The sequence below is a fragment of the Dipodomys merriami genome, unplaced genomic scaffold (assembly GCF_024711535.1).
Source record: "Dipodomys merriami isolate MVZ:Mamm:240054 unplaced genomic scaffold, mDipMer1.0.p SCAF_5, whole genome shotgun sequence".
NCBI lineage: Eukaryota > Metazoa > Chordata > Mammalia > Rodentia > Heteromyidae > Dipodomys > Dipodomys merriami.
The window spans coordinates 68,409,550-68,424,828 of NW_027206068.1; the positions used below are offsets into that span (position 1 = coordinate 68,409,550).

General features: G+C 45.1%; 1 protein-coding gene across 1 annotated transcript in view; it reads left to right on the forward strand.

Annotated features, from left to right (window-relative positions):
* The first annotated feature begins 13,265 nt into the window (after positions 1–13,265).
* Positions 13,266–15,279, forward strand: part of Tbxas1 (thromboxane A synthase 1) — a 141,792-nt gene continuing 139,778 nt past the window's right edge. The window contains exon 1 of the mRNA XM_069997319.1: positions 13,266–13,480. Within this exon, the coding sequence (XP_069853420.1) occupies positions 13,392–13,480 (89 nt within the window). The 5' untranslated portion in view covers positions 13,266–13,391. The remainder of the gene's footprint in view (positions 13,481–15,279) is intronic.

The window sequence follows — 15,279 nt, forward strand, 5'->3', positions numbered from 1 at the left end:
TCTCCCCACCTTTGTCTCCAGCCTAGCCCTACTTCCAAGACTCCTGGGGTCCCCAGAAAGCCTTCCATGCATGAATCTCCCCCGCCCCGCCCCCCGCCCCTGCTGCCGGTGGCCACCATGCCTTTTCCAACAACACTTGACTCATGTCCCTCCTCTCCCATTCCGCCCCATTAAGAACATGCTTGAATCCTTTGCACACCCATGCCCCCCACATGCACACGAGTGCCCCTCGTCTTCCCCAGTGGGACTTGCTGCCTGTAGGGTAGTCTGCCCTTCTCAGCCTAGATTCCAGATGCCTCCTACTGCACCTCCGAGCCACCCAACCTTATCTCGCCCAGCCTTCTTCATGAACCCTGCCTCCAGTCAAACTGGTCTCCCCAGGAAACTCTTGATAAGATAAGCAAGTAAAATTAGAGACAATGAACCCGGAACAGGCACAGGCAGGCACCGGGTGTCAGGGTGGGACAGCTGCAGAAACTTCCAATGCTCAGAATCTCCCTAGATACCTTGGGTCTCTGAGTTGAATCATGTGACACTGATGGTGTTGCTTGGGAGAGAACTCAAGGTGCCATCTCTTTCTCCCCTCCTGGCATTATATTACTTTAATAGCCTTCTTCGAACTTCTAGTTGGAAAAGTGACTTTGGGTTACTTCAGTAAATCGATACATGTTATAGAAAAGTAACTGGGTGTTTGGGTGTATGCACCAAACCCCAATTCATTTCAGATAAATTGCTAGAGAAAGCAGTAGCACCTACTTTCCTAACCCAAGGAACATGATCGCCATCTGGTGGCAGCTACCTAAAATATATGTAGGAGTGAATTCATTCATTCATTCAGCAAACATGCTCCTGACCACTGTGAATACCTTGTTGAATCAGAGGGACTGCTTCTTTTCCAGAGGACAAATAGAGGCTAACTCAATGGGAGTAGGTTTGGGGTTATGGTAGGATTCAGGTGGACAGCTCATGGTTTCTGGAGATTCTGGAGGACTTCCTGGGGGGTGGGGCATCTGCTCTGAGACCCTGTCAGGGAAAGATCAGAATATGGGCAATGTGGGGTTTGTCTTAAGTCAGCTTGGCGCAGGTACAAGGCGGTCCAGGACTTCTGTTCACAGACAAGCATAATAGATGTTCTCAATAAGAAGCTGACTTCTCCTTGCAATTTCTTTTTTATTTGGGGAAGCACTTCTGGGGTTTGAACTCAGGTTCTCATGTTCACTAGGTCTGCCCTACCCCTTTGGCTTCAATTTTTTTCAGGTAGGATTTCATATTTTTGCCTGTTCTGGTCTGGACCGTAATTCTTCCATTTACACTTCCCACATTTATGAGGTGACAGTTGTGCATCTCACACCCAGTTTATTGGTTGAGATGGGGGTTTCATAAACATTTGGCCTAGACTGGCCTCAAACTTTGAACCTTCTGATCTTTGCCTCTGAGTTGCTGGGATTATAGGTATGAGTCACTGTGCCTGGCCTTGGAGCAAATATTTCTGATTTGTATTGTTCTTTGGATGGTAGAGATCTGAGCTTTGGCTTGAGAAATACCACATTCCAGGGGGGCCTGTGTGGTGGGAAAAGAGCAATATGCCACACAGATTACTCCGAGACAGGTCAGATGTCAGCACCCCATCACCTCAGGGGCTACGAAGCCCCTCTTAGGGGCTAGCACAGTCAGACATATGTCTTGTTGTGAGGCCAAGTTTGGTCATGAGGAATGCTGAACTGGCTCCCAAGCTTTGGCTTTGCTAAGTTGCTAGCCTGCACCCTGTTCTTGTTTCCTAAGTGGGACTCACGATGTCTAGGACGGGCCTAGGGTACGCTTTTACTCATGACGGAAACAAGCAAGGCTCATCCGACCTGCTGCCTTTTCCTCCTGAACTGACTCCACTTCCCATCCTTCTTTGCATTTACGTGCGGCCACCTGTCTAAATTCAGGCCACAGCCAAGCTGATAGGCATGTCCCCATCATTCTCAGGCCTGGTCTCTAAAGCACTTCCTCACCACAATCTCTCCTTTTCCAGCTTGCCAAGAGGGTGTGATATCCTAGCAGGAAGATGTGAGGTTGTCGTGAGTGTTGAGGTCACAGGATGGGAGGAGCCTGAATCCTTGAGTCACTGCATGGAAGCGTCCAGGGAGCACTACACCTCTTACAGCGAAGCCTTTGTGCTCTGGGAGCTCCTTGTTACAATATTACCTCTATCAGTTCATCCCTCAGACTCAGTGCTTATTTCCTGGTTGTCCTTCTAGGTTGAGAGACTTCCTCAACTTAGCTACCCATGTCTTCTATGAGTTCTCACGATGGGTCTTGAGCACATGCCACAGGGCCCGCCTCCTTCTGTGTGAGGGTGTCCTGGTGCTGACGACTTGTGAAATGCTACTTTGGGTCTTGCCATCAACCCCTGTGGATTCTGGATTCTGGATTTAGTCAATGCCTGGCTTACCCTGCTGACTGGGAGGTGACAAATGACTGTTCCAGGTGCTAGCTTGCTGAAAGCTCCCAGACTTGCCTTTAGGCAGTCAAAACATCTGCCGACTCTGAACATTCACACGCAAAACTGTCTCCTGATCACACTGCCACACTTGGCTCTGAAGAATGCCAGCAAAGATTTGGTAACAACTTAGAAAGTGCCAATATCTGACAGGCTGAAATCATGGATGACAGAAATTGACGAGGAGGCGAAAATGCGGAGGATGTACAATGGGCCCTGTCTGATTAGCAATGTCAGGAGAGGCCCGTGGTTGACAACATTGTCACTTGCCTTCTGATGACGCTTATAGCCATGGGCTTAATGACAGTGTGGCCTCAGTTCCCCATTGTGTGGCAGGGACACCTGAGTGATATTGACATGGGGCTGCTAGATGACCATCTGATGAACCTCTATTCAGTGTGTGTGTGTGTGTGTGTGTGTGTGTGTGTGTGTGTGTGTGTGTGTGTGTGTGTGTGTGTGTGTGTGAGCGCGCGCGCGCCCCCCCACGCGCGCGCGTGCCTATCCTGAGATTTGAACTCAGGATCTGGAAACTCCCTGAGCTTCTTTTTACTCCAGGCTAGAGTGCTACCACTCGAGCCACAGCTCCACTTTTGCCTTTTTGTAGTTTATTGGAGATAGGAGTCATAAGGACTTTCCTGCCCAGGCTGGCTTTGCACTGCAATCCTCACATCTCGGCTTCCTGAGTAGCTAGGATTACCGGCATGAGCTACTGGATTCTGGCCTCATTTTTATAATAAAGCCAGATGGGATACAGCTGGCCTAGATAGAACCAAGCAACTTTCCCACCTAAATCTTTTCAATAGCCTCTCTTTCCTCCTTTGGAAGGAAGTCATACATTGTTCACATGGCTCCTAAAATCTCCGATGTTCTGACCCCTTATCTTGTTCTCCTACATCATCCAGTTCTACATCACCTCTGGCTCAAGGCCTCTTAGCCTTTGCAACATTCTTCAGCACTCTCCTTACACAGCCAGCACTTTGTACAAGCTCAATAACTGTTAAGTGAACAAATGAAATAATGGGAGGCCAATTTGGAAGCTTGTTGTCTCGGGACAAGAGGATAGAGATGTGGTGGTGGATAAGTGGCCATCTTTCTAGATGCATATGTGATGAGATTAGAAACCTTGCTTGTTAGCTGTCCAAAGTTCTCTTTGAACAGAACAGTGTCTGACTCTGAGTGGCTGTAAAGGCAGGGAGCATTGAACCAATGGAACGAAGTAGAGTGGATGGATACCTGCAACACAGAGAGTCTGGGACAAAGGTGCCATACTCAGCAGGCGAGCGGATTCTACTCAACACCAGCAAGAACTGACAAGGTGCAGACATCTTCATCCTGCAGATCACAGACCAGAGACTACCCACGAACCAAGACTCTGGCATGAGTAGAAGCCTGAAGTAGAGTGGATGAACTATGAATATGGCCAAAAGGAGAGAGACTTAGCAGGCAGAACCAAAAGGGCTTGGTAACTAGCTGAATGTAGGAGTAAGGTGGGACCAAGAAAGAAGGAAGAGTCAAGGATGAGCCCCAAGTTTCATTTTTGGGGCCTGAGTGGAAGGAGAGAAGATTGACCGAGATGGAGAACGTGGGGTAAGGTGATGGCAGCTGTGATGATGAATCTTCTGGTAGAAATTTCTTGCCTGCAGCGTCCGTGGGATTGTTGTCAGAGGAGGCCCAGTGGGCAGCTGGATGTGGTGTGAAACTCAGGAATGAGAATTGAGCTGGAGAGAATAGGCTGGGGAGGGAATCAGCCTTTGGATGTTAATGAGAGCAAGAAAGTGGAGGAGATGGCGATGCCGCAGACAGCATGGTTGTGCAATGATATAGAAAATATGGTCCCTGCCCTCACAACCAATACAAAAACATCAAGATTTGACATAGACCTTAAAGCTGTTTATGCGCCCATCCACATCTCCATAGCAACTCTGAAGGGAAGAGAGAGCTCTGCCCTTATCACAGGCAGGGGGAACACACACAGATGGCTGCTGTCTCTCATGTCTACAAATGCAGGAGCTGTTCTTTCTTTATGCCAGCCTACAAGCAGTGCACCTGGAGATTCTATTCCTGTAGCCAGTCTAAACCGATATCTTCTCCCATCTCTTGGCTACGATGCTCAAGTTTAGGGTGCACAGTGGGTCTGCCTTTCCTAAGCCTCCTTTTCTCTAGCTCTGTCTCTCTATGCACATTATTCTCAAAGTCATTGTGAGGAGAGGCACAGTAGAGCAAGTCTAGCTACATGGGAGGTAGAGATCAGGGGAATCTTATTTCAAGGCATGAAAGTTTGTGAAACTCCATGTCAATGAATGGCTGGCTGCCATGGTATTGCCTGTCATACTAGTAACAAAGAGAAGCAAAAATAAGAGGTTTGCCATCCAGGCTGGTCTGGGCATGAAGTGAGACCCTATAGTAAAAACCAACAGCAGAGTGGCTCAAGTGGCAAAGTATCTGCTTAGCACTGAGTTAAAAACCCAGTGCCAGCATCAAAAAAAAAAAAAAAAGTCATTATGTTGAAAAACGAACTTTACAACTTTGGCGGGGGTGGGGGGAAGATGGAAGGGGATGGGAAGGGGAAACAAAGGCGACAATGCTTGATAAGAAATGTACTCATTATCTTGCCCATGTAATTGTAACCCCTCTGTACAGTATTTTCACAATAAAAAAAGAAAAGAAAAGAAAAGAAAAAAGACATGGGCTGAGGATTTAGCTCAGTGGAAGATCACTCACCTGGTATGTACAAGGCCCTGAGTTCTGTCCTCTGCTCTGAAAAAAAGTCATAGTTTGAGGTCACCTGGGCAGAAAAAAAAAATCAAAGTCCATCTCAACCAATAGCTGGGTGCAATAGTGCATCCTGTCATCCCCAGGACACAGCGAAGCACAAATGGAAAGATCACAGCCCAGGCTGGCCAGGGCATAAAGCAAGACTCTACCTTGAAAATAGCCAATGAAAAAAAGGGCTGGAGGAGTGTTTCAAGGGGTAAAGCCTGTCTAGCAAGTGTGACTTCAATCCTTAGTATCTCCTCCCTTGGCGGGGTGCATACTTTGCATGATCCGGCTTCAGTGTACCTCACCATCCTTCCCACTCACCCATAGCTTCCACTATCCTTGAGGAAATGTCAGCTGTCAGCACTACAGAGGAAGCGCCCAACTGTTCCACTCACGTCTGTCCAATCTGAACTCAGGTGTCTTTTGTTTCAAAACTTTCACCAAAGCCTCAGTGGCTCATGCCTGTAATCCTGGCTACTCAGGAGGCTGAAATCTGAGGATCATGGTTCAAAGCCAGCCTGGGCAAGGAATGTCTGTGAGACTCTTATCCCCAATTAACCACCAGAAAAGTGAAAGTGGAGCTGTGACTCAAGTGGTAGAGTGCTCACCTTGAGCTGAAGAGCTGAAGGGCAGCATCCAGGCCTAGAGTTCAAGACCCATGACTGACAAAAAATACCCCCAAAACAAAAAACAAAACAAAACAACAAAAAATAAAACTTTCACCAATCTCTTGCTCTCTGATTTTGGTTCCTTCTGAGCCCTGAACATCTTTGTATCATCTCAGCTATGACACTAATAGACACTTTGGTGCTTTAGGGTCTGTTTCTTGTCCTGGAAGATGACTCCAGATTGGCAAGCTCTGGCTCTTATGTGTTGGGTTTCTGATCCTGGTGGCCAGCACCCATGGATTATTAGTTTGTGTTTGCTGATTGGATGAATTAGGGGACAGAGAAGGCCTCCTAACTCATCTTATGTTCTCCAAACTTGGATACAATCTCTACAATTGGAGGACATTGAACCCCTGTACTCAGAGTGGACCAACTTGGGAGGCAGTCTCCTAAACACCCCTTATATCCTCTAGGGAAAGTGAGCAGACCACAGACAGGCACAGCTCTGTCTTCCTTAGCTTTAAACTCTGTACCCTGAGTAGGCAATTGTAAGAACAAACCATATCACCACAAACTCTGAACATTCTAAACCACATGAGAATATTCTAAGCTAGAAAGCTGGGGCTTAGAATGCATCAACTGTGGATTTCAGAGTCATGGAACATCCCCAACATTCACCCCACTTCTTCAGCATGGAACCCAGGAACCTCCTGGGACACTTCTAGACAGAAATAAAATCCTTTTGCACTTGTGCAGTGCTGAGGCTGGACCATCCTGTCCCTTCATGGGTCCTGCCTGGTGATCAGCGCATGCCCTGAAGATGCCTCTTGGGACCTCTGCCTCACCCCTCGTCAGAGATGACAGGCTTAGCGCCCAGCAGCTGGGAGCCTTCCACCCAGGGGGAAGGTACTGCTTAGACATTTGCATAGGCAGTTTTTAAACACAAGGAACATAGAGGAAATACCACAAAATTTATGGAGTGAAAGCTTTAAAAAGAAACATAAGATTTGAGTCAAAACAGTTGACTCAACTCTGGGACACAGTTGACTCAACTCTGGAGAGATGTCTGCTCAGAGGTAGGAGGAAAAGAAGATAAATTCAGAGTGGGTGGAGATGAAGGAAAAAAATTCTGTGTGAGCTCAGTGGGCTTCTTTGTGCACATCTTTTAAACTCAACAATTTGTTTTTTTTGGGGGGGAAGTACTGGGGTTTGAACTCAAGGCCTCATACAAGACAAGTACTCTACCACTGAGCCACACTACTAGTGTTTTATTTATACTGGTTATTAATAAACCAATTAAGTTAATTAATTAACAAATTAATTATTTGTACTGGTTATTAATTAACCAATTAATTAATCAACAAGTTAATTAATTGTGTGAGTACTGGGGCTTAAACTCAAGGCCTGGGTGCTGTCCTTTAGCTTTTTTACTCAAGGATGGCACTCTACCACTTGAGCCACAGCTCCACTTCTGGCTTTTTGGTGATTAACTGGAGATAAGAGTCTCATGGACTTTTCTGGCCAGGCTGGCTTTGAACCTCAATCCTCAGATCTCAGCCTTTTGAGTAGCTAGGATTATAGCTGTGAGTCACTGGCAGTGCTTATTATTTTTGAGATAGGGTCTCACTTCCTGCCCAGGTATACTTGGAGTATTTAGGCTTCCTGTCATCTAGGACGACAGGCATAGGAACTACTACAACAAGCTTCATCTGTTCAGATGGTCTCTTAGACTTTTCTTCCCAGGCTCACCTTGAATCTTGATCCTCCTGATCTCATCCTCCTAAGTAGCTAGGATTACAGATGTAAATAGCCAGTGATCCCTAACAATTCGAAGAATGCATTTAAATTTGAGAAAACTGGAAATAACTTGTATGCACTTCAGTACATGCAATTCATTGTATGCAATTCAGTACTACATGAATTACAGCACATATGTAGAGTGGAATCCAAAATAGCAATGGATACATTTATCTAGGTAGAGACATGGCAGATACTCAGCAAGCAGTTAGAAAAAAAAAGACTGGTGGCAGAATGGCCTGGATATTTTTATCTTGTTTTCACAAAAGAGTAAAAGTATACAATGGTTTGTACATTTGCATGTAGTGTTGGGGTTATCAGATATTTACTATACTAATCTAGAGAGTGGGTTGTTTTTAGTAGACATATTAACCAAAGAGGGGGAGAAATGTCAAGAAAATTGTTAGAAACCTATGTTTAATTATGGTAAATATCATGGCAACAATTTTCATCCTGGAAAAATTTTGGCCAGTGTCTGCGTTGCATGGTAGAAATCCAAACTACAATACACCCTGAGTCATATTACTTCCCCAGTAACCCTTAGATCTTTCATTTCCAATTCATCCTGCTTTGTGTATGTCTAAAAGCCCCAGAGCTTTATCTCCACTCTGCAGCAGACCTAGAAAGAACCTGGGAATCTCTCCATGGCATTCAGGATTTCTTCAAATCACAGGTAACCAAGAAAAGCCTCCGAGAACCTGAACAAGAGGAAATCAGTGCACCTGATTAGAGCAGGCAACCTCTCAAAAGCTGGACATCTCTGGGGATCACAAGCATTCTAAGGAGTCTTCCTGAACAGGTTGGACAGGTGGAGGGGTGCCATGTCCAGTAGTGATGTGAGGGACAAGTTCTAGATGCAGAGCCTGGGGAGGGAAAGGGAGATGGAGTTGCTGTCGCCAGATAGTGATGGGATCTTTTAGGAGTTTCCTTTTAGGTTCCTTTAGGAGTTTCCATTTCCTCCTCTTGTCTTGGTCAGCATTCCTCAAAACCAGACTCTTGAAGTCTGGCATCCAGGCTATATTAGCGAATGCCTCTGAAGAAGGATTCCATAGCCAAGTGCATTTGGGCAACACAGCTTGCCCTAGCCCACTCTTGACCTTCCCAGGGCACACGAGCAGGTTTGCATCTCTGAGTTGTGCTTGTGACTTCTTCACCTTTACACTCATATTTAGTCAATCCTGGATATTTGTTTCTGGGCATCTATCTGCTACATGTACTGAATGAAGTCACAGCTCACATCCTTCCTCCCTTTCTGAGTGATGGCCATGCAGCCTTGCACCGTGGCTCCTTGGATGGAAAGCAGAACATTGCCAGATGTTCGTGGCTCATGCCTGTAATCCTAGTTACTCAGGAGGTTGAGATAGGAGGATCACAGTTCATAGCCAGCTCGGGCAGAAAAGTCTATGAGTCTCTGATCTTCAACTAATTAGCAAAAAGTTGGGAAGTGGAGGTGTGACCTAAGTGGTAAGAGGATTGGCGTTGAGGAGAAAAGCCAAGGGAGAGCATGAGGCTCTGAGTTCAAGCCCCAGAAGCCCCATTGAGATGAAACCTTGGTCTGTGGGAGAGAACACAGTCTGTTGATATCCCAGGCCAGACACTGATTGGCTGGAATCTAGGGGAGGGGACATCTCAAAGGGCTCAGTTACAGCCTGCGACACAGGTGTGGGAGGATTGATGTCACAGAGTTGCAGACACCACCGGTACTCAAGGAGGACAGTGTGGCTCACTGTCTCATTTACGACTGTAGCTCTGCTATTCTCTGGGTTTAAATGCCATATGCATGTTGATGATTTCCACATTTGGATGTAATCTTCTCATGAAGAGAATGGCCTTTGAAGCCATGTAGCCCTATATACCTCAGTTTCTCCTGTAAGATGAGGCTGATCCACAACCTTTACCTTACCGGATTGTTTCTGAAGACTGTTGACATACACAAAAGCTCATACAATGGTAAGTGCATGGAGTAGGTTATTAATTATGATTTTTTAATTATGATTTTTTATATGTTCAGCCAAGGTCCCCATCTTGGCTCCACAGATATCTCTCTGCCAGGCAGCCCAAGCCTAACAGGACCCAAACAGAACTCTTGATTTCCCAGGGCGACTCCATCTTCCCTAGCTTTCCTCCTCTTCCACACCATCCCTGGAGCTCAAGTCAGGACTTGGAAGTCAGCTGGGGTCCGGGCTTCCACTTCCCTTTCACATCGATCCACTTGGAATTTCTACTGCGTTTATTCCGTATCTCTTTCCTTCCCTTCCCTTCCCTTCCACTGCCCCTCCCTACTCTGGCACAGGCCACCTCTGGCCTGAATGAAGGAGTAATCTTCAAAGTGGCCTTCCTGCTCTTCCCTCCCCGTGGCTTCTCCAGCTGCTGCCTGAGTGAGCGCTTGCAGCCCTGCAGTGGCACCGGAAATGAAACCCAAGCTTCTGGCCATGGTTCTGTGTGGTCTCACCTCAGTAGATATCGGCTCTTCCTCTCAGCTGCCTTCCCTCGCAGGTTGTTGACTCCAGCCACACTGGCCTCTCGGTGGTGTCTATACCATGTGATGTTCTTTCCTGCCACAGGGCCTTTAGCATGGCTCAACATTTTGCTGACGTCACTCCACTAGCTTTCCTCTACAGACAGACTTCGGGTGCTACTCCCTCTTTGTGGTCCTTCCACACAGCCTCGACCTTTTGCTCTTTCCAGCACTTTCTCCTCTTGCAATGACTCCTGAATTTGTCTTCATGTTTACTGCCCATCTCTCTCTCTAAAGAAAATCACTTTAGATTTAATGCCAACCATTTGTAAGCCCAGCACTGAGCCTGGCACTTATAGAGTGCTGGATGAATGGATGAACATCATTGTTAATAAGCCCTCCTCTCATCTGCCCTTCCTAATTAGTCAAGGTGGTATGTACTACCTAATGAACAACAACAAGGACAAAAACCCTATTTGTTCTACTTTAGTCAGATAAGCTCAGAGCTAGAACACAGGACCCACACGTGGGCCTATAGAATTGCTTTTAGACATTCAAGAAACTCACCAACTCATGCTGAGAGTATGGGTCTCAGGCAAAAAAGCTGTGGTTTCTTCCTATAGTTAGATACTGAGGATACCTGAGAACCAAGAAATCATTAGATCCAGGAAATAAGGAATTTTGCAAAGTGGGTGGCTGCAAAACAGACAATATGTATTTTTTTTTCCATCAGATATCTGGCCTCACCAATTTCTGGGACATGTAGAATCTTCTGATCCATATATAATCAGGTCATCCAAAAGATCTACTATAATCACACCTTATTCATAGATTTTATTATACAGTCTTGATCAGGAATGGTCAAAAATAATTGTAAACTTTAAAAAATCAAAAAAATCGGGTGGGGGGAGATAGGGGGAGTATGGGAAGGGATGGGAAGGGAAACAAAGGGACAACAATGATAAGAAATGTACTTATTATCTTGCCCATGTAATTGTAACTCCTCTGTACGGTAGTCTCACAATAAAAAAAAAAAATCAAAAGAAATTACAGGTGGCTCACACCTGTTATCCTAATTACTCAGCAGGCAGAGATCTAAAGATTGCTGTTCAAACCAGGCAGGGCAAGAAAATCTGTGAGACTCTTATCTCCAAGGAACCACCCAAAAGCCAGAGGTGGGGTTGTGGCTCAAGTGGTAGAGTGGTAGCTCCAAGCACAAAAGCTAAGGGACAATGTCCAGGCCAAGTTCAAACTCTAGGATTGGCACACTAACACACACACACACACACACACACACACACACACACACACACACACACACACCACACCACACACACACACACACACACACACACATACATACACACAAGATATTCCAAAAACAAAAATTCTAAATTCCTGTGTAAGCATTAAGCAGCTTGACTGATATGGAGGAGCTCCCAGTCAGTCTTGTGTTCTTATCAGTTGTGTTTAAATCACTGTGATCTGCTCAGTGTTTCCCTTCTCTTCATTTTGTGAACATTTCCCTCCCCCAAAAGCAAACTGTGTCCTGAAAGCAAGGTAAAAGCTAATGTGCCTCATCTAAGTGATAAAGGAAAAAAAATTTAAATTTGTTGAAAGGCAGCAAGCAGGTGCTTAGCCAAAGTTGGGCAATGTTACGGGAAAAATGAATCAAGTATCTGCAGTATTTGAGATAAAGAGCATGAAATGAGATCAAGCTTTGGACAAGCACTGTTAATGTACACAAGAGTAATTGATGTGAGAGTATTTTGCTGTGAATGAGCCATGTTAGAAATATAGATGGACATGCTTGTGTCTTTCCACAATGCCAGAATCCATTGAATAACAATAAATCATAAGTGATTTCAATTTCTTTGTCATTAATTGTCCGAGTACTACTGAGGTCACTTGATAATCTAGGCCACTGGAATGACAGGTTCTTTATTCCAATCTTTTGTTACTAACCTTAACTTCAGATCACACAGTACACTGTACTAGAAAGGTCATGGGTGACTGGAAGGGTTAAAGCAACCTCACAGTTCAAAGAGGCCTTGTTCAAGGCAGGGCAGAGAGGGTTACCGATGTAAAGAGAGTCAGCCCTCAGACCATCTGCTGACAGGTCAGGTTGGAGTGCCACCTAACCCAGTGCTATGAGTTCCTCCTTTATTTCATTCAGGTGAGGAACTTGCCTGGATCTGGTATGATCAGTAAGTTCATACTTGGTGTTTCTGATATGATTTGGTATATTTGCCAGTGTAATTGTTCATGGGTACAAATAAACCGCCAGTTTGTTCCTCTTAATGAGCTGACAGAAAGAGTGGCTATTCACTTGCATAAACAAAACGTAAAGTCTTTCTCTTTGGGCGCTTATACTCAAAAGTGGGATGACTTAGGTTAAAACTATTGCTTTACTTTTGTAAAGTACTGAGGCTTGAACTCAGGGCCTAGGCTCTGTCCCTTAGCTTTTTAACTCAGGGCTGGCTTTTTGGTGGTCCACTGGAGCTAAGGGTCCCATAGACTTTTCTGCCTGGGATGGCTTTGAACTATGATCCTCAGATCTCACCCTCCTAAGTAGGTAGGATTACAGGTGTGAGCCACTGATGCCTAGCTTATTGCTTTACTTTGGAACTGGAGCAGCTCAGGGCTCAGCCTTAAAACTGCTATTCTACACATCACAGAAGAACCCAGCAGGCCCAGCCTGCTCTCTTCTGTAATGTAGGCTGTGGCATGTGGTTTCAAGTTTGGATGCTCAGACCTATCGTACAGAAGGTATAGATCTATTTTAGAGGACTGAACTCTACACATCCTGCGAATATAGGTTTTCTTCAGTGGTGGTCTCCTTGATACCACTAACCCACGGATACCAAGGATCTACTATGTTTATATAGATGAATATTTTGGAGGCGAGTCTTTCTTGCGGGATTACATGTCAGAGTAACAGCTGATGGCTTGAGCCATCAGTGACTCTGGAACCCATCTACGCTATCGCCTCACAGGGAAGCTAACATAAATGTTTATTGACATCACAGTCACCAAGAACATAGTTGCTGATTCATCGCCTTACCCTGAAACCCTTTGTTTTTCCCTCCCCCTTCCTTCCTTCCTCTTTATAAAGAGACACTGAGAAAGAGCATATCTTCTCTTTGGACCCAGTTGATGGATGACATGTTCTTGGGTGCTCACTCGGTCCTCTACTTCCCAAAGACCCAGGCTCCTGTGAGGGCAGAGGATTAACCCCTCTTTTCCCTGGAGGACCAACTCCTGTGGGCTCAGGGGAACAATGGAAACCTTAGGGTTTCTGAAATTGGAAGCGAGTGGTCCCATGGTGACACTGGCCCTGTCTGTGGTTCTCTTGGCTCTGCTGAAATGGTAAGTGCCAGCAGCCCCAGTATCTGTGACTTCCCTAGAAATGCCAGCCCTGGAGCCTGGCTGGTGCCAGCTGGGCTGTGCGGGAGTGTGTTTGCCTTCTTTTTCTAATCTAGAGGGAGTTGAGTATTAACACGGTTTCAGAATGAAAAGCAAACAGCCAGGTTAATCTTTTGCTAAAATGCATGTGATTGGAGGGTCAGGAAATGCTGCTGATTCAGCGGCTTGAGAAGGGCGCCACATAATTAAGTTTGAAAGAGATGGAAAGAGAAACAAATTGGAAAGGTATTAGGTCCGAGGAGCAGTATTTCCTCCTCTCCCTGTCATATCTTCTAGACTTATTTTTCGAAGATCCTCTCTCAGTGTTGGATTTATAATGGATTCAAACGCTTGAATTATATTAAAAAAAAGGAAAAGAGTTTAGGTGCTGGTGTGGTGGCTCACATCTGTAATTCTAGCCATCCAATAGGCTCTACTATGCATACTGTGGTTCAAAGCCAACCTGGCCAAGAAAAATCCATGAGATTCTTATGTCCAATTAACCAGCCTCCCCCCACCAAAATATAGCTAGAAGTGGAGGTGTGGCTCAAGTGGTTAGTGCATGAGCTTTGAACTGAAAAGCTAAAGGTCAGTGCTCAGGCCCTGAGTTCAAGCCCCAGGACTGTTACATACATACACACACACATGCACACATGCATGCACACATGCACACATATACAAACATAGAAGCCTTTTTTTATTAACATGAGCCCCTTTGTGGGAAGTTATTGACAGGGATTTGGGCAGATGTAAGGACAAAGGGATAGATCTAATTGTGCACTATCTGGTGAAAGGACATAGATTCTTAAGAAGGTAGAACATACACTCCCACAAAAACCTGAGGCTCTGAAAGAACCTCAAACTTGAACTACAAGTTACTCCCCTGTGGTTTTGCTAATTCAACAGCAGATTTTCTTAAGCCTGGCTCTCAGATGTCTATAGCTTCAAGACCGCACATATGCTACATTTGTGCATCTTCAGCCTTGTCTGTTATACTTATTAAAGTTACTCACTCAATCAAAGGCACTTGGATTTAGTTGGTTCTGGTTTTTTGAGGGGAGAATGGGGGAAAAATAATGTAGTTGAACAGCATTTCAATTTATGTTTCCGGTGGTAATAAAGCCTCCTGTAGATTAATAACTGAAAGCACTTTGAAAAGCATCAAGCATTATGCAAATGTGAGGTATTATTCTTTTGGAATTTGCATAGCTGAAAGTGGAATTCACGTTTGATGTTCTATGATGATGAAATTACTTCTTGGAAATTGGCTCTGCAACCCAGCTTCAGTCCCAGTGCTGCTTTGCCTTTTAAACTGGTTTAATTATCTTTTGAACTTTTCCATCTTGGCGTAGTTTATCCAGCATTGAAACTCGACACATGCAAAACCAAAAGCAAATGGTAGCCCCTTCCCTGCAAATTGCAATGCTCCTTGCAATGTGTTGCTGTGTTCAGTAAAGCACATAGCACAGAGCATGCATGTACAGGTGCATAATAGATGTTGGCCACTCTGAAAAAGTATCAACGATCTGATCTATAAGTAGAAGATAAATCTTGGGCTGGGGGTGTAGTTAAGTGGTGAAGGAAGTGTGTGGCCCTGGGTTTCATCCTCAGCCCTGTCAGAACAAAAGTTGTCTTTGGTGGCTTGGATTTATAGGTTTATTTTTATGTCTTAATATACTCATTTATTTGTATTTACTGAAGTGCTGATACTGAGGGCCTCACACTATGAGGTTTTTTTTTTTTATTGGTTAACTGGAGATAAG